This window comes from Vigna unguiculata, chromosome 8 (genome assembly GCF_037176805.1).
Source record: "Vigna unguiculata cultivar grain cowpea cultivar isolate G323 ecotype 2 chromosome 8, ASM3717680v1, whole genome shotgun sequence".
NCBI lineage: Eukaryota > Viridiplantae > Streptophyta > Magnoliopsida > Fabales > Fabaceae > Vigna > Vigna unguiculata.
Genome location: NC_140799.1, coordinates 28,289,587 through 28,308,863, shown reverse-complemented (window position 1 = coordinate 28,308,863; position 19,277 = coordinate 28,289,587). Strand labels below are relative to the sequence as shown.

Here is a 19,277-nt window from a genome sequence, read left to right as displayed (position 1 = left end):
AATACGAATTTGGTGGTAACCACTTTTGAGGTCTATTTTTGAAAATATTTGTGCTCCATGTAATTCATCAAACATATCATCTAGTCTTGGGATTGGGTGCCTATATTTTATGGTGATGTTGTTGATAGCCCTACAATCACAGCACATACGCCACTTTCCATCTTTCTTGGGTACCAACAACACAGGCACAACACAAGGACTTAAACTTTTTTGAACCCATCCCTTGTCTAGCAAATCATTCACTTAAGTTTCTATCTCCTTGGTCTCAATTGTGTTTGTCCTATAGGCGGGTCTATTAGGAAGACTTGCCCCTAGGACAAAATCAATTTGGTGCTCAATCCCTCTAAAAGGTGGGAGACCATGAGGGCCATCCTTTGGAAAAATATCTTGAAATTTATGAAGGAGAGCACGAATGGAAGGAGGTAGATCCTTAAGAGAAGGATGTTCAAGACAAGTAAGGATTGCTTGACAAAGTAAGAGGAAGGGAGGTTGCTCATTATGAAGAGTGTGCAAAAGAGTTTTATGAGTTAAAAGAACTTCATGAGCAACATCCTTAGAAGAAGAAACTTCCTCTACCTTTGTCTTGTCCTTAAAATCTTTAGAAGCATTAGAGTTCTTGGAACTCTCTTCCTCTCTCCTAGCTCGCATTTGAACTTGATCACTAGCAACTTGGCTAGGAGTGAGGGGATGCAACACAAAAGTTTTTGAATGATGTTGGAGGGTGATCTCATTGGTGTGGCCATTGTGTAAGGTTTTATGATCAAATTTCCAAGGCCTCCCCAAGAGAATATGGCAAGCTTCCATTGGGATTACATCACATAAAACTTTATCTTTAAATTTCCCAATGGAGAACTTGACTTTCACTTGATGTTCAACTTTGAGATCTCCATCTTCATTAAGCCAATGAAGTTTGTAAGGTTTGGGATGGGGTAACAAAGTCAAATTCAACTTCTCAACCAATCTTGTGCTACAACAATTGCAACAAGACCCACTATCAATGATCAAAGAACAAGTGTTTTTCAAAACCTCACATCTTGTGTGGAATATATTTGCTCTTTGATCATTGAGAGGAATGCTAGGTTGGTTATTGAGAAGCCTCCTAATCATCAAAAGTTTCCCTTCATTTGGATATGAATGTTCTTGAGAATCATTAGAATGAGAAATGTCGGAGTCACTTGAAGATGACTCCTCTTGGCTAGTGTAGAGGTCTTTGCCCTTAAGCACAATGGTACGTTTGGTAGGGCATTGAGCGGCCACATGACCTCTACCTAGACACTTGAAACATTTGATGTCACTACCTCTTTTGTTGGTGGAGGATTCACCCTTATCACTTACCTTTGTAAGGCTCTTATGAGTGGACTCTTTTTCTTTTAAAAAATCTTTCTTTTGAAAATCACTTTTAGAAAAAGAGGGAGAATCCTTGCGAGAAGGACGTCTCAAAAGTTGTTGCTCCACCTTAATGCTCATTTGAACAAGATCATTAAAATTGCGGTAGGGGAGCAACTCAACTTTATCTCTTATGTTGTAATTGAGTCCACTTAAGAACCTAGCAATGGTAAGTTCCTCTTCTTCTTCAATTCCGGCTCTCATGATGTAGAGCTCCATCTTTTATCTATACTCTTCTATAGACATAGATCTTTGTTGGAGCCTTTGGAGCTTGTCCAAAAGCTCTCTTTTGTAGTAGGAGGGAACATGGCGGGCATGAAGGGCTTCCTTAAGATCATTCCAATACTCAATATCATGTAGCCCTTTTCTCCTTCTTTGGAGGACTAAGGAAGTCCACCAATTAAGAGCATGCCCTTGAAAGCTAAGAGTAACTAGAGACACACGCCTCTCTTCCTCCACAACATGACTTTCAAACAATTGTTCTACTTTGGCAACCCAATCAAGAAAAACCTCAACATTATCCTTTCCATAGAAATGAGGCAAATCAATTTTGACTTCCTTTGGGTGAGGAGGTATGCGCCTTTGCCTTCTTACACGAGGCGATTGTCTAAGGTTAATGCGCTATCTTCCTCCTCTTCAAAATCATACTCATGCCTTGAATGGGCACGAGAAGGCCTAGGAGAGACACGGGTATTATGGTTGGGAGGGGTAAGTTGATTGGCAATTAATTGAAGATTGGCTTGCATGGAAGCCATTTGAATTTTAAGGTCCCTAACCTCTTGAGAGAGATTATTTAGGACTCTAGGATCAACCTCAACCTCCTCATCACCACTTGTGTGGAGGTTGTTTTCATCATGTTGTTGATGATGGGTACTAGCACGAGTAGCCCTTCGAGTGCTCATGGTGATTGAAAGAACTTAGAACTTTAACCAAATGGTGAAAGAAGAAACCAAGCACAAGGAGACCTCCAGGTTAGGCGAGGTGAGTCTAAAAGACTTCTTAAGTACCAAGGCCAATCCTTGCCAAGATGTACTTGCAAAAGGTTTCAAAGATCACACAATTGTTTAAGGCTAAGTAAATAGAATCACTTGAGACACTAAGCACAAACAAACACAAACAAGACTCAAAGAAAAGAAAAGACTAACACTAAAAACGGACCCCTAAATGGCAAAAATTTTAGAGACTTTGGTCTCACAAATTTAAACCACTAAGCGTCTAACTATGCGGCCTAAAAGCAAGATGAGAAAGCACTTAGAACTTTCAACACACTCACTTAGTAAAACGTTGCACTATAATATGAAAAAGGTTCTACTTAGGAGATGGGATTGAACACCTTTGGTTCCCCAAGACACCTAAGTAGGCCATGGATACAATGGAATGTTCAAAACAAAAGAAATTGATGCACAAGTTTTGGTACAAAGTGAAGCAAACCGAGAGCAAATTGGATGCTAGAAAATAAGATTTTAAGGCTTTTTGGAGAACCAATAAAATGTCTTAGAATGCTTCAATTGTACCAAAAAGAGGTGTCCAAATTATACACAATTAAAGAACTAAAAGGTGTTGCTAAAATGAGGTCCAAAATGTACAACCAAAGACTCCAAAACAGCACCAAAACAAGCTCTCCAAAGATCACAGCTGTTGGAAAATGTACTATCCCGAGAGCAAATGAGGCTTTGGTAGCCTTTGTATATGACCAAATTCAAGCACCAAAGTGTGTAAAAGTTTCCTTTGCAGCACCACACTACTACAACACCCAAAAAGAGCAACCAAATCTGCAAAAGAGTGAAAGAAAGAAATAAAACAAACTATGGCAAGCAAACTAGTTAGCACACACTCTCTCAAATGAATAGGCTCAAAACTCTCAAACTCTTAAAGGTGAGGAGAAGGAAATCATATAGAAAACACACAAGCTAAAATTCTACTTCAATATCCACCACCTAAGATGCTACCATATCATACAAACCATTCTAAACTCCATAGCATCATTAATCAACCAAAACCGAGAGACAAGTAGATGAACCCAAACAAAGGAGAAAGCAAGAAAAGCTAATTAGAAATGCTAAACCAAAAGAGAATTGAAATGAAACATGACTAGAAGGAGGTTCAAGAAGTGACAAGCAAAAAATTAAAGGCTGGAAAATAAAAACAAGCACCACAAAAGGAACCTAGAAAGGCACTAGAATAGATGAAAACAACAAAACAGCAAAATAAAAGTGCTCAATCATATGGTTGAAGTACTCATTGCAAAGCAGTAGCAAATGAAGTGATAAATTGACTTCCAAAGCAAATCAATAATGAAGCAATATAGAATACAAACTCAAGCAAAAATTCATGTGAAAACAAGCACTAAAAACACACAAACACGCACAAAACAGCAATAGAACAGTGAATTTTCAGAAACTGCAGTGCCAGAAAACGGAAATATGAGCCTCAACTTGCGTGATTTTTTATTTTTTTTCTACTCAACATTTTTAAATGATTCTTTTTTTGTATTTTTCGTCTAGATGTTAACTAAATGAGGCAAAAATCATATTGAATTTTGGTGCACTGAGTTACTCACAAAAAATCAAAAACAGAGACTGTGCATGTAGTGGTTTGGTAGAAAAACAGAAGAAAACTATAGCAGATTTGCTCTCTGAAATTGGAGGAGATGTTCTATGGAAAGCATAGCTAAAGAACTTGATTATGAACTGAAATCAAGCATGAATCATAGAAGAACAACTTAGACACACAAAAGCACAATCCAATCGGTGAAATGGATGAAAAACAGTGAGGATTCAGGCCTTAAACATCCACACACTTCCTTGCAGGATCATAGTGTTTTGGTTGTGAGATGTGGCTCAGAAACTCAACCAAATCAGTAAGCAATGCAATTAAACTGTGGAAAAGAGGAATTAAAGCACAAACAAAGCATAGAACATGACTTAAACATAGATGGAATGATAAAATGCAAAGAAGGACTGAATTCACCGAATAAAAATGTAGAAAACTCAAGAACCAAAGAACAAGTGCTGGAAAACGAAAATGGAACCTAAAACAGATTTGCACCAATGAAGCAAGGAGTACTACAAGATGAATTAATGGAGATTCATGTAGCCTCAATGTCAAATGGTGGAGAGCAACAAAAACATGAAAAAAACAATAGCAAAATTGAAGAAAACAGTGGAGAAGAGAGACAAAACGGAAATTGAAACAAGAGACAAGTATGGACCAAGAACCTTACCCAAACCAAGAGGATGGATGCACCAAAGGCTTGGATGGCTCTAGATACCAATTAATGAGACTAAATTGAATAAAAATAATAAATATAAAACATTTAATCTAACACGTGGTACATTACTAGGTTGACACATGGACATTTTTTCAAATATAAAAAAAGTTAAAAAAATAAAAAATAAATAAAAATAAATAAAAAATTTTAAAAAACAAGAAAGTGACATGTGATGGTTACTACTCATTATTTTTAATTATTTAAACAACATTAAAAAAGGACTAAATTAAATAAAAATGACAAAAATTAAAACTTGATTAAAAAAATATTATTGTCAGGTTTTACAGAGGGGGTTTCACTGGGGAGATACAAGACACCAATGAGACCTGAGCCCAACCACATAAGGGGCAATGGCCAGGAAGACTTTCGATAATAGGACCATATTACAGAGGGGGTTTCACTGGGGAGATACAAGACACCAATGAGACCTGAGTCCAACCACATAAGGCATTGACACCACTCTCAACCCAAAACCTTAAGACAATGAGTTTATGGGTCTTTATTCTTATATAGTGCTCTACTTTCTCATTTCTGGTCAATGTGGGACTTAGACTCACACTTGGATTCCTAACAATTATAACTAAATTGATAAAATTGAACTAGGACCAAATATATATTTTTTAGATTATATTTTATAAGAGATTGTCACGGTAAACTTTTGCATAGGCGTGAAGGTGTAAAGGCACAAGTTTGGAATATAGGATTTAAATCAATATATAGTTGAGCAAGTTCTATCGTGTTACTTCTTAAAAAAAATAAATGAGTTGCTTTAAATAACAAATTAATTTATAAAACTCCCCTTATATAACTTTTATAAAATGTTATATTATGCTTGTTAACTTAATTATCAAAAGTTATTTTATTTTTTTATTCTCTTCTGATCTACTTAAAAAGGAGAAATTTAATCAAAGCACCATTTATTGTATGAAGACCTTGCAACTAATTCCACGCGGAAAATTTATTTGTGCGACCTCAATTTTCATATAACGGGGCCCTACTCCTTCCTTAAGCACCTGTTTTCAAATTAACATTCACACCTTGCTTACATTCCATAACCATATAGCTTTCCTTTTAGAACTCCTAAAAGGCAGAGTATGAATTGAGCAGAACAGTTTGCAGAAGTATGAGGTGGTTTCTTATTCTGCTACTAAGTGTCTTGGTTTTTCAGTTTCCTTCAAAAAGGTCTTCGTCGATGCTATTGCCCTTATGCAACCATCATGATGCCTCTTCCTTGCTTAGCTTCAAAAGCCAATTTAGAGTCGATGGCTGTTCTGGCACTTCTACATGGTACCAATCTACATATCCAAAGACAGAATCTTGGAAAAATGGTACTAATTGTTGTTTCTGGAATGGAGTGAGTTGTGACACAAACTCAGGCCGCGTCATTGGCTTAGACCTCAGTGGCAGTTGCCTTCAAGGTGAATTTGATCCCAACACCACTCTCTTTAAGCTCACTCACCTGCAAAAGCTCAACCTTGCTTTCAACGACTTTTCCTTTTCTCTAATGCCTTCTGGGTTTGGTCATCTTCTCGCTCTTACACATCTCAACCTATCGTATGATGGATTTAGCGGTCTCATTCCTTCCGAAATATCTCATCTCTCAAAACTAGTTTCACTTGATCTCTCACTGTCATATGGAATGAGAATTGAATCAGCAACTCTCGAAAAGCTGATTGTAAATGCAACTCAGTTAAGGGAGCTTATTCTTGATTGCCTAGATATGTCTTTGATTAAACCAAGTTCTCTGTCTTTGTTGGTTAATTTTTCATCCTCTTTGGTTTCTCTTAGCCTTCACAGTACGGGATTGCATTGGAAGTTAGCAAATAAAATACTCTCTTTACCTAATCTTCAAGAGCTTGATCTGTCTGCTAATGGGTATATTGAAGGTGAGCTTCCACAGTCCAATTGGAGCACTCCTCTTAGACACTTGGATCTCTCTTTGAGTACTTTTTCAGGACACATTCAGTCTTTATCTAATCTCACGCAGCTAAAATACTTGGCCCTTTGTGATAGCGAATTCAGTGGCGAGATTCCATTATCACTTTCAAATCTTCAACATCTCACTTACATTGACCTTTCAGATAATAATTTCACAGGACCTATTCCTCAATGCATGGGTAACATCTCACAATTAAACTATCTGGTCCTCCATTCGAATTACATCAGTGGTGAGATTCCATCATCTCTTTTTAACCTTCACCATCTTATTCACTTAGATCTTTCATATAATAATTTTGATGGTGAAATCCCCAATCTGTTTCGCAAGCTAAGCAAATTAGAAGTTTTAGATCTTTCTAGAAACAACCTAGTGGGCCAATTGCCATCATCGTTGTTTGGGCTCACTAATCTTCGTGATTTAAGTTGTTACGTGAACAAATTACTTGGAGCAATACCAGAGAAAAATAGTGGACTTTCTAATTTAGCTAATCTGGATTTGTCCGATAACCTGTTGAACGGAACAATTCCGCGTTGGTGTTTTTCTTCGTCATCGTTATTTAACTTACACCTCAGTGGGAACCAGCTTACCGGCTCAATTGGTGAATTCTCTGCTTTTTCACTGGATATTTGTGATCTGTCTCATAACAAGCTGCAAGGTGTTATCCCGAGTCAATGTTTCTTCTCCAAAATCTCTCTGAATTAAGTCTATCATCAAATAACCTCAGTGGTCACCTAGATTTTCATAAATTTTCAAATCTTCAACAGCTACAAAATCTTGATCTTTCTCGCAACAATTTTCTTTCTCTTAGTTTTAATGGTGGGGGTGAATACACCTTTCCCAACCTTCACGGTTTACATTTATCTTCATGCAATGTAATTAGTTTCCCGAAATTTCTTAGCCGACTAAATATACTTACTTCCTTAGATCTATCCAACAACCAAATTCATGGAAGGATTCCAAAGTGGTTTACTAATACGACCACATGGAAATATACTTTGTCTTATTTGGACCTCTCTCATAACCTTCTAACATCGGTTGGGAGTCTCTCACTCGTATGGGAGAAAATTTATTACATTGACTTGAGTTTCAACATGTTGGAAGGAGATATTCCGGTCCCTCCATTTCGCACTGAATTCTTTTTTCTCTCTAACAACAAATTGACTGGAGGCATTTCTTCAGCTCTTTGTCATGCAAGCTCACTTGAGATGATCAACTTGTCTCACAATAACTTAACAGGAAAGCTTCCTGAATGCCTTGGAACCTTCCATTACCTTTCAATTTTGGATCTGCGAAGGAACAACCTTAGTGGTATGATACCAAGAACCTATCTTCAGATAGAATCATTGGAAACTATGAATTTTAATGGCAATCAATTGGCGGGACCATTACCTCGGTCGGTAGTAAAATGCAAACAACTAAGAGTTTTGGATCTTGGAGAAAATAACATACAAGATACATTTCCAAGTTGGCTAGAGTCACTCCAACAGCTGCAAGTCCTTGTTCTACGTGCTGATAGGTTTAATGGATCCATCAACAGTTTGAAATCCAAAAATGGCTTTCCTATGTTGCGGGTTTTCGAAATCTCCAACAATAATTTCAGTGGAAATCTGCCAACAAGTTACTTTGAAAACTTTAAAGGAATGATGGTGAATATCAATAATGGTTTGCAATATATGAGGGGTGAAAGATATTCTTTAAAATACTATGATTCAATAGTGGTTACCATAAAAGGAGAGATTTTTCCGCTAGAGAGAATCTTAACTATTTTCACAACTATTGATTTATCAAATAACAGATTTGAAGGAATAATTCCAGCAATTGTTGGAGAGTTAAAGTCACTGAAAGGACTTAACCTTTCCCACAATAGAATCACTGGTTGTATTCCACAAACCTTGGGTGGTTTGGAAAATCTGGAATGGTTAGACCTTTCCTCAAACATGCTCAAGGGTGAGATTCCAAATGCATTCACCAATCTTCACTATCTCTCTGTCTTGAACCTTTCACAAAACCAGCTGGTGGGAATGATACCAACAGGTAAACAATTGGACACATTTCAGAATGATTCCTATCTGGGAAATCCAGGGCTATGTGGGTTGCCATTGTCAAAACCATGCCACAAGGATAAAAAACAGCGGAGAGACTCAAACACCTTTTACCATGATGAGCAATTCGGGTTTGGATGGAAACCCGTAGCTATAGGATACGGGTGTGGAGTGGCATTTGGAATAGTGTTGGGGTATATTGTATTCTTCTCTAGGAAACCACAGTGGTCAATAAGGTTTGTTGAAGGCATTCTCAATCAAAGAGTGAGAAAGAAGAGTCACCTAACTCCTGCAAATACAAAACAACACAATGAGGGTCGTTGACGAATCTGACAATCAGTATCCATCCATGCTATAACAGGTAAGTGAAATTTTGTGTTAAATTTTACCTGTTTGGTGTTACTTCATATAAACTTGCATTATGATCCTTAATATGTCAATCCGCAGAAAACAAACACATTCACAGAGGTCTTTCTTCTGTCCCATTCCCTTTTTTGCCTCAATTGAAAGACGTTCATGTCTTATGTTAAGATGTTGAAACAATTTGTTGTAATAAAGTAATCTTTCTGTTTTATTTTTTTAGTATTTTTAATTAATTCTTTATCAAGTATTTAAAAGTTTTATATTTTTCAATTAAATTTGTTTCATTTAATTTCTTCTTTAAGTGACTCATATATTGTTCTCTTGTTTGTCATCTTATTTATTTGTTCTTAAATATTAAGAAACATGAAATTATGATGGTTAATATAAAATTAAATTATATATGGTTAATGTGAACTGAAAAAGATAGCATCACCTATAATTAGTTACGTATATTGTTATTCAATTAAGTCTTAAAAAAAACAAAACCTTATACATCTAGAACAAGTAATAACGAAACAATATAATAATCATGGCAAAATACTTAATCGAAATATAATTTTTTTTAATACTCAATATGTAACACCCTATTTAAAATAATAACTTTAATTTAAATGAAATGTCACATAGATAGAATGAGAAACAAAGTCATGGAGTATAATGTCACTCCTTACTAATATCCAAAGAAATCTAGGAAAAGATTAAAGGCACACCACGATGCCAGATACAAGGTAAAATAAGAAATTGACAGTAATTCAAATAAATCTCAAGACAAGACAATACATGGGCCTTAGCCCTAAATGAAAGTTGGAATCCAACCTAGAGAGGCTACGCAGTAGAATCATCGTTTCCCTATTAACCACGGGTAGTCCTCGCATCTGCTCACATCAATAAATTGATGATCATCACAAAGAGAGAAAACCACACTAGACAGAACATACAACAAATAGAAGGATAAGCTAGAGTAGAAAATAGTTTATGTCACATCCCCACACACAAGGTTAGTCCTTAATGAGTTTTAGGCCTCTTGCTACTCTCACTACTAGAGTCAGCACGCTCTATGTGAGACTAACTAACTCTTTAGAGTGTCAGGATGCAACCTTACCTTGAATCCTTACTAAATTATATAAATGGGGCACCACCATGAACTCCCACTAATAGGGGTCATGAAATTACGTCCTGACCAACTGAGGCACCACCATGAGGTCTCACCTAGAGGCTCATGGAATTACGCCCTAACCAATGAGGCACCACCACGAAACTATCGTGGAATTATGCCCTAAACACACCAATATCATGTTTCATCCATTCATATAGAATCATACCTCATACCAACACCATTCCACTTTCATTACCAACCATCTCATTTATTTTACATGTCAAGACCATACCAACACATCAATCCAATTCATAACCTTAGATATTTCATGCATATTCACATGCCTCATACTTTAAATAGCGCAAACCAATCAATCAAAGAATCAATAACAACCATGTAAGGAAAACAGGGTGGCCTGCAGCAGCAGATCTCACTTAAGCTAGAAGCCCTCGCTCAGACGAGAAGGGTGCCCTCGCTTAAGCTGCAGACTCTCGCTTAGGTGAGATCGCGACAAAAGCCCTGAGAGGTTTTGCGAACACTCGCTTAGGCGAGGCCATCTCACCTGACCGAGATGGTCTTTCGCTCAAAACTCAATTCGCTCGCATGTGCGAGTACTCGAACAAAACTCATGGGCGAGGTGAGCTCGCTTGGGCGAAAATAACAGTTTGCGTTCCTTGTTTCACGTGACAGTAGCAACATACCAACTCAAAACAACATTCCATTCATATCCATCTGAACCCAAATATCATCCAGGCATATAAATCACAAAACAGAGGTAAAATAGCCAACGTACAACTAAAATATGAAAAACTCTAGCTTCCCTTACTTGGAAAGGGTGAGCAAAGGACTTCGACACCAACTGTGGAGCGCAATAGCTCAAGGAATATGCTTAGAAAGTGGAGCAGGAAAAATAAGGTTGATCTTCCTTGACCAAGGTGGTATCAAACCCTAGCAGAGAAACAGCAGCAGCTCTAGGAAGGAATAAGGGAAACCTATTTTTCTGAAAGTGAATGGAATGAAGGTGTTAGGCAGATTAGGGTCTTTGGCTCTCTATGGGCCAGCCCTAGGCCCAATTGATTTGAAGGCAGTCCTTTAAAATAAGGACAGAAAAATAATTGGGCCTTACATTCTCCTCAACAAGAAAAATTGTTGCCCTCGAAAATGAAGACTTACCAGAAAAATAGATAGGGATGCGACTTCCTCATATTCTCCTCTAACTCCCAAGTAGAGTCATTTGTCCTCCAATCTCAGATGACTTTGACGTACGCTTTGCTATGTTTAATATATTATTTCAGCTAATTTCTTTTTTTTTTAGTTTTTAACAAATTTATATATAACTTAATTAGTAATATATGTTAAACTATATTTTTTCACTATTTTTTGGCTTTTTAAATGGACTTAAAATATTTTTTTTAAATACAAATTTCTAATTTCTTTTTTATATATAGTATTTGTATTCTTAAATTATTTATTAAATTTTTTAGAAGATAATACTTTATTTTATATATATATATATATATATATATATATATATATTCTTTCGTTCACATATAGCATTTAATTAATTTTTTTGTAAAATAAAATTTTCTCACATGTACCTTTAATTACACGGATAATGAAGGTAATTATTGTTTTATGCAATATTTTGATATATTTATATTATACTATTTATTTTAGTCATTATATTATCTACAATATTTTACTTTACACATCAAGATATTAAAATTGATAGATGATATATTTTATATTAATTTATTTTATAACGATTATATTAATTAGCATGATAAAAAAACATTACCAAATTAAAAGTATGATAGTTTAATTTATTTTAAATTTAAATATTTTAAAATATAGTTTAACATGAATACACAAGAAGAATAACTTATAGAGTCAATTATTTATTAAGGTTTTAACATGACATAATATTAAAAAAGTTAGAAAGTTATATAGTTACTTACAATCGATTTAAATGTGGTGGAAAAATTATAATGTGCGCACTTTGCGGTAGGCTTGCTCGCATAGTTGTCTTTTTCTCCTACACTACTACACTTGGAGAAGAGTTGGGTCTCTTATGTCCATGGAAGTTATCTTCTTTTCTTCTTGTGGAAGCCATCATCTCTTCCCTCCATTAAAGCCATCTTAATCTCTATGTTCCTTGTTCATTTTCCTTTTTGTAAGTATTTCTTCTCCTTTTGTAAGTTATTTTTCTCTTCCCGTAGGTTATTTTTCTCTTCAGGTAATTTTCAAATTTAATTTCCTTTTTGAAGTTTCAACTTGTTATAATTTCTGATTTGAATTTCTTTTTGACATGTGTTTTTGTATTGGTTCACGTTGATTTTTTTAATTCCATTTTTCAATCTCAAGTTCCTCACATCAATTGATCGTCTCTGGTAAATATTTAAACCCTAATTTCAATTTCTTTTAAACCTTAAACCAGGATATTAGGTTTTATTGAAATTAATTTACTCATTGTTGATTGCACTCATTATTGTTACGTGGAATGTTTCCATATGACAAACAAAATTCCACAATGAATTATAATATATAATTTTCATGTATTATACCGAGAGGAGGAGAATGAATATTATTTATTTACGATTCTTTTCTTATCTAATAATATTTTTATTGTCCTTCAAATTGTAAAACTAATTAAGGATCTTTAAGATTTATGATTCTCACACGATAAACATAATAGAACACTAACCTTGATCTATGAGAGATCTGTGAATATACGCTTTTCAAATTTGTAATCTTGTGTGCTCTTCAATTACCGTTTCCCAATCTATCTCTTTGTCCTTCTTTCTCTTCACACACGTTCTTGATGGGTTATTGTGAAAATAATTTTATGGTCAGAGACAGAACCCCAATTCCTTTTATAAACCAACGCCCATCAAGTTGGTTTTTATTTTATCTTTATTTTTATTTTATTTTATTATCACTTCCCATAATAATAACCAATAAGTCTTTATATTTTATTCAATCACAATTGAGCCCATCATAATATTTCAAATGAGTCACTAATAGAATTAATTCGTCAATTAATTCTAACATTCTCCCACTTGACTTATATGATGTCATAACATTATGTGATTTAATACATAAACATAATGCGTGTTAAAAGACCTTGCATAAATTGGTTCCATCATTATTCATAATTAAAGATACAGAAATAATAAGAGTCATTGCGGTCACACATCATTTGGTCAACATGATCCCTTCCATGTACTACTATATCATCCATTTCTCCTTAATATGACCTTAAAAACGAGAAGTTCATAATGGGCTCAAACATAATGTCATTTTACAAAGCAGTAACATAACATAATTTGTTTTCTTCATCATAATTTGCATGCATAAACATAAAGAAGAAAACACAGATTTCAGAAATTTATACATTAGGGAGCTCAGAGTGTCACATAAACATTAAAAATATTAACATTCAACATTTAACATTCACTAGTAGACATAATGCCCATATTCTCTACATGACCAGCATACAATTTGGGCAGTAACCCTTTTGTTAAAGGGTCAGCAATCATAAGATCTGTGCTAATATGTTCTATTCACACTTTACATTTCTGAATTTCTTCTTTAACGGCAAAGTATTTCAACTCCATATGCTTAGCACCTTTAGAATACTTGTCGTTTTTAGAAAAGAATATTGCTGCGAAATTATCACAATAAATTTTCAGCGGTTTGGAAATACTGTCGACTACTCCAAGTCCTGAAATAAAGGTTCGCAACCAATTAGCCTGAATCGTGGCCTCAAAGCATGCCACAAATTCAGCTTCCATGGTGGATGCAGCAATGACAGACTGCTTCGCACTTTTCCATGAAATCGCTCCTCCGGCTAAAAGATACATATAACCAAATGTAGACTTTCTTGTATCCACACAGCTGGCAAAGTATGAATCTATATAACCTATCACCTCAAGGTGATCAAATTTTCTATAAGTAAGCATGTGATTCTTTGTTCCTTGTAGGTATCTTAAAACTTTCTTTGCAGCTTTCCAATACTCCAAACCTGGATTACTTTGGTATCTACCAAGCATACCAACTGCAAAGCTAATATCTAGCCTCGTACAGGTCTGAGCATACATCAAACTCCCAACCACAAATGCATAAGGGATATTTTCCATCTGTTTCCGTTCCAAATCATTCTTTGGACATTGCATGAGACTAAACTTGTCTCCTTTCTGTATTGGAACGAGAGATGCTGAACATTTATCCATTCTGAATCTCTCTAAAACTTTATTAATATATGCATTATGAGACAAACCTAACAGTCCTTGTGATTTGTCACAAAATATTTCTATTCCTATCACATAGTATGCCTCACCCATATCTTTCATTTCAAAGTTATTAGAGAGAAACCTCTTAGTCTCACTTAATATACCAAGATCATTAGTCGCAAGCAAGATATCATCAACATACAGAATCAGAAATATAAACTTACTCCCACTGACCTTCAGATATATACACTGATCAACGGTGTTTTCCTTAAATCCAAAGGACACAATAGTATCATTTAACTTAAGATACCATTGTCGAGAAGCTTGTTTAAGTCCATATATCGATCTCTTAAGTTTACACACCATGTGCTCCTTTCCTTCTTTAGTAAACCTCACCGGTTGGTCCATATAGACATCCTCTTCTAAATCCCCATTCAGAAAAGCAGTTTTAACATCCATTTGATGCAACTCAAGATCATAATGAACTACTAATGCCATGATAATTCTAAAAGAATCTTTCTTAGAAACAAGCGAAAATGTTTCCTGATAGTCAATGCCATCTTTCTGAGTAAAACCTTTAGCAACAAGACGGGCCTTGTAATGTTCAATATTGCCTTGAGAGTCACGCTTAGTCTTAAAGACCCATTTACACCCAACTCTCTTGCATCCTTCTGGCAATTCCACAATGTCCCATACGTCATTATGTGCCATTGATTTAAGCTCATCTTTCATGGCATCTAACCACTTATCAGAATTATCACCATTAATGGCTTCTGAAAAAGAAATTGGATCATTATCAATACTTAAGTCATTTTCTGACTCTTGTAGATAAACCACATAGTCATTCGAAATAACAGACTTTCTATCTCTGTGAGATCTTTTTAATACTATTTCTTGTGGTTGTTCTACTATCGGTTCATTATTAACCTCAGGGTCATTAATTTGTTGTTCTTCTTGATTGTTGTGAGTTTCTACTAGCTATAGGAACTTGTACTCTAACTTCCTTAATCTCCACATCTCGTGAAGCTTCACTCACACTGGTTTCACCATTCTCAATGAACCGAGCATTTGCAGTTTTAACGATTCTTGTACTATGGGTAGGACAGTAAAACATATACCCTTTTGATTTTTTTGGATAACCAATGAAAAATCCACTGATTGTTCTTTCCTCCAGTTTCTTTTCTTGCGGATTGTATATTCTTACTTCTGCCTAACATCCCCAAACATGCAGGTGTCTCAGTCTATAACTCAAAAGGAGTCTTTTGAACAACTTTACTAGGAATCCTGTTCAATAAATACATGACAATCTTTAAAGCATACATCCACAATGATACAGGTAAACATGAATTACTTAACATACTCCTAACTATATCCATTAAGGTCCGATTACGCCTTTCTGATACACCATTTTGTTGTGGTGTGCCTGGCATTGTGTATTGAGCACAAATACCACATTTCTCAAGAAACTTAGCGAACGGACCAGGGTGTTGTCCATTTTCATCATATCTTCCATAATACTCACCATCTCTATCAAACCTTACGATTTTCACCTTTCTGTCTAATTGTCTTTCCATTTCATTTATATAAACTTCCAAGGCATTCACTGACTGAGATTTCTCATGCAGTAGATAAACACGTCCATAACGCAAAAAATCATCAATAAAGGTGATGATGTACTTCTCTTTATTGAAAGAATTTACATCAAACGGACCACATATATCGGTGTGTATGATTTCAAGAAGTTGAGTGCTTCTCGTGGCTCTTTTCTTTGTGTGTTTAGTTTGTTTGCCTTTAATACAATCCACACCCACATTCAGATCAGTAAAATCTAAATCCGGAATGATTTCGTTCTTTACTAATCTTTGCATTCTTTCTTTGGAAATATGTCCCAAACGTTTATGCCACAAGTAAGCAGATCGTTCATCCACTAAACTACGTTTAGTGCCAACATTATGATGCAAAGTCATAAGAGTTTCAGCATATAAATTATCCAAATTCAATTTATATAAACCATCATAAAGTGTACCAGATCCAATCATAAAAGTACGCTTAAACAAACTGAAACAACCATTCCCAAACTTAAAAGAATATCCAGCAATATCAAGCGTAGACAAAGAAATTAAATTTCTAGTGATACTAGGTACATAAAAAGTATCCATGGGGTCTAAGTGATATCTAGTGTCGAGGATTAGACGATAAGTCCCGACCGCTTCCACTGGAACTTTCTCTTTATTGCCCATGAAGACAAACTTCTCATTTAGGTTTATGATTCGGGTTGTAAGAAATCCCTGCATCACATTAGAAACATGAGTCATACATCCAGAATCAATCCACCACGTATTATGGGGAACTTCAGTTAAGTTTGATTCAAAACATACGTAAGCATTATGCTCACCTTTCTTTTCGAACCAAGCTCTATGCTTTATGCAGTCCTTCTGGAAATGTCCAGACTTCCCACAAAAATGACATTTGTCATTTTTCTTTTGGATTTTGGTTGAGGACTCGTCAATCTTCAGTGGTCCTTTACCCTTTCCATGTTTCTTAGCAACTTTCTTTCCAACAGCTCCTTGACTCTTCACATACTGAATAGAGTGGCTTCCTAAGTTCTTTAGTCGGGTCTCCTCCTGAACTAGCATACTGTGCAATTCATGCACATTCTACTTGTCTTTTATGGTGTTGTAGTTCATCTAGAACGGACCATACTCAGACGGTAATGAGTTCAGAATGAACTGCACGAGACCTTCATCCACTGTCATTCCTAAAGACTTAAGTCTTGATGCGATATTTTTCATCTCAATCACATGCTCATGCATGGTACGTGAGCCGTCAAACTTCATGGAGGTCAACGTACTCATCAATGTCACAGCGAGAGACTTATCAACAGTTTAAGAGCGTTCTTCTACAAATTTCATAAATTCTTTTGCGTCATCAGTTTTGGGAAGAGCTGACTTTATATTGCTTGCTATGCTCATTCTCATAAACATTGAGCTAAGTTTGTTTGATCTTGCCCAAGCTTTGTAATGGGCTTTCTCTTCATTGCTATTAGCATCTGTGATAGCAGCCGGCTTTTCAACTTGAAAAGCTAAATCAAGATCCAACACACCTAAGTGAAATTGGACTTGCTCACTCTAGTCAGGGAAATTCAATCCATTAAAGACTAGAACATACAAAGCATGCGACTGTAAAGATATCGGAACAGAGACTGCAATTAACACATGCCTAACATTAATGCTTCGAGTCATAAAACTAAACGTAAAAATAGATTCAGATATAAACAATCATTTTATGCATACTAATGTTCTCCTTTGGGAGATTCAATAATATACAAACATAAACATAATGATGTTAATCATATTATAACATTATTGATAATTAAAATATGCATCAACTAAAATCACCTACTACCTTTGGGTATATAAATAAAACTAGTGATGCATACAAAATTATCTACAATCATGTTCATTACTTATGAGAACAATTAATCAACCTTTGGGCGATCCTTAAATGTCTTATAATTAATGAATTTTAATTAACCCATAAATTTAATTATTCATAATTTAGCATCCATATTATGGGTAATTAAAATAAAACATTAATAATTTAAAATCACAAAAACTTTAAAATTTTGGCCACTTTAGTGACTAACAAAATTTATCATACTTGATTTCAAATAAATAAATAAATATACATTTAATTGCTATAAACTTTATATAGCATCCTCATTAATTTTAATTTAACAATAACAAACATAAATATTATTGCAAATTAAAATAAAATTATTAATTATTTATATAGATAAAATAATTAATATTAATTTTATTGGTAACCTAACCCAATAAAAATATTAAACTTTAATTTTAACAAACCACGTAATCAAACGATTCACACATTATGAAATTGAAAAACTTCCAATTTTCACACGTTCACGGTAGTACTTTTATGCCATTATCACATTATGTTCCAATTTTTACACGTTCAGTGCTTCATTTCAAACAGTAACGATTTTTAAGCCTTTCATTCAATGTCATTCACTCCACATTCACGTGCACAAGAAAAGTTTTTTATTTTTTTATTCAATGCCAAAAAACAAAAACATGTTACATTAAAAACACACAAACAATTTCGATTAATGGCAACACAATCGGATTCAGTTTTAGTAGCGGAAAACAATTCTCATTTTCAACCATGGCATTCACATTCAACTTTTAAACAACGAAAAACTTAAATAACCCTTAAAACTTTAATTAGGGTTCATAAAAATTGGAAACAAACATCATAAAAGGAGAATCATAAATCCTACAACATAGGCTTTGATACCACATGTAAAACTAATTAAGGATCTTTAAGATTTATAATTCTCACACGATAAACATAATAGAGCACTAACTTTGATCCATGAGAGATCCCTGTGAATATGTTTTTCAAATTTTTAATTTTGTAATCTTGTGTGCTCTTCAATCATCGTTTCTCAATCTATCTCTTTGCCTTTCTTTCTCTTCTCACACGTTCTTGATGGATTACTGTGAAAATAACCTTATGGCCAGAGACAGAACCCCAATTCCTTTTATAAACCAACATCCATCAAGTTAATTTTTATTTTATCTTTATTTTATTTTATTATCACTTCTCATAATAATAACCAATAAGTCTTTATATTTTATTAAATCACATTTGGGTTCATCATAATATTTCAAATGAGTCACTAATAGAATTAATTCGTCAATTAATTCTAACACAAACGACTAGGACATCTGGGACAGTCACAAACATAAGTGTTGAGAAAGTTGTCCCCTGAAAGGTTATAGAATTATTAACCACGTTAGTATGCTAGCTTGTTGTGGGTAAAGCAACGATAATTTCATCTCTGAATGGATTTGAAATGTTTTTGGAGCTTTCATTTAATGTGAGATTTTCCAAGTTTTGATTTTCATACACAAACAACAAAACA

The 19,277-nt window shown here is 34.8% G+C and overlaps 1 protein-coding gene and 1 long non-coding RNA gene across 2 annotated transcripts; one reads left to right on the top strand and one right to left on the bottom strand.

The window, feature by feature from the left end:
* Positions 1-2,655: 2,655 nt before the first annotated feature.
* On the bottom strand, positions 2,656-4,603 carry LOC146884328 (uncharacterized). Its single transcript, XR_014984145.1, has 2 exons — positions 4,418-4,603; positions 2,656-3,158 (listed from the first exon to the last, which is right to left on the bottom strand). It is a non-coding gene; the product is annotated as an uncharacterized LOC146884328 (long non-coding RNA).
* A 1,094-nt stretch (positions 4,604-5,697) lies between these two features.
* On the top strand, positions 5,698-9,210 carry LOC146884327 (receptor-like protein 6). Its single transcript, XM_085665494.1, has 2 exons — positions 5,698-8,999; positions 9,086-9,210. The coding sequence occupies exon 1, from the start codon at positions 7,268-7,270 to the stop codon at positions 8,960-8,962; it is 1,695 nt and encodes a 564-aa protein (XP_085521620.1). The 5' UTR covers positions 5,698-7,267; the 3' UTR covers positions 8,963-8,999; positions 9,086-9,210.
* The last annotated feature ends 10,067 nt before the right edge of the window (positions 9,211-19,277 follow it).

Coding starts and splice junctions, on each gene's coding strand:
- LOC146884327 (XM_085665494.1), top strand. CDS start 7,268: ATGTTTCTTCTCCAAAATCTCTCTGAATTAAGTCTATCATCAAATAAC.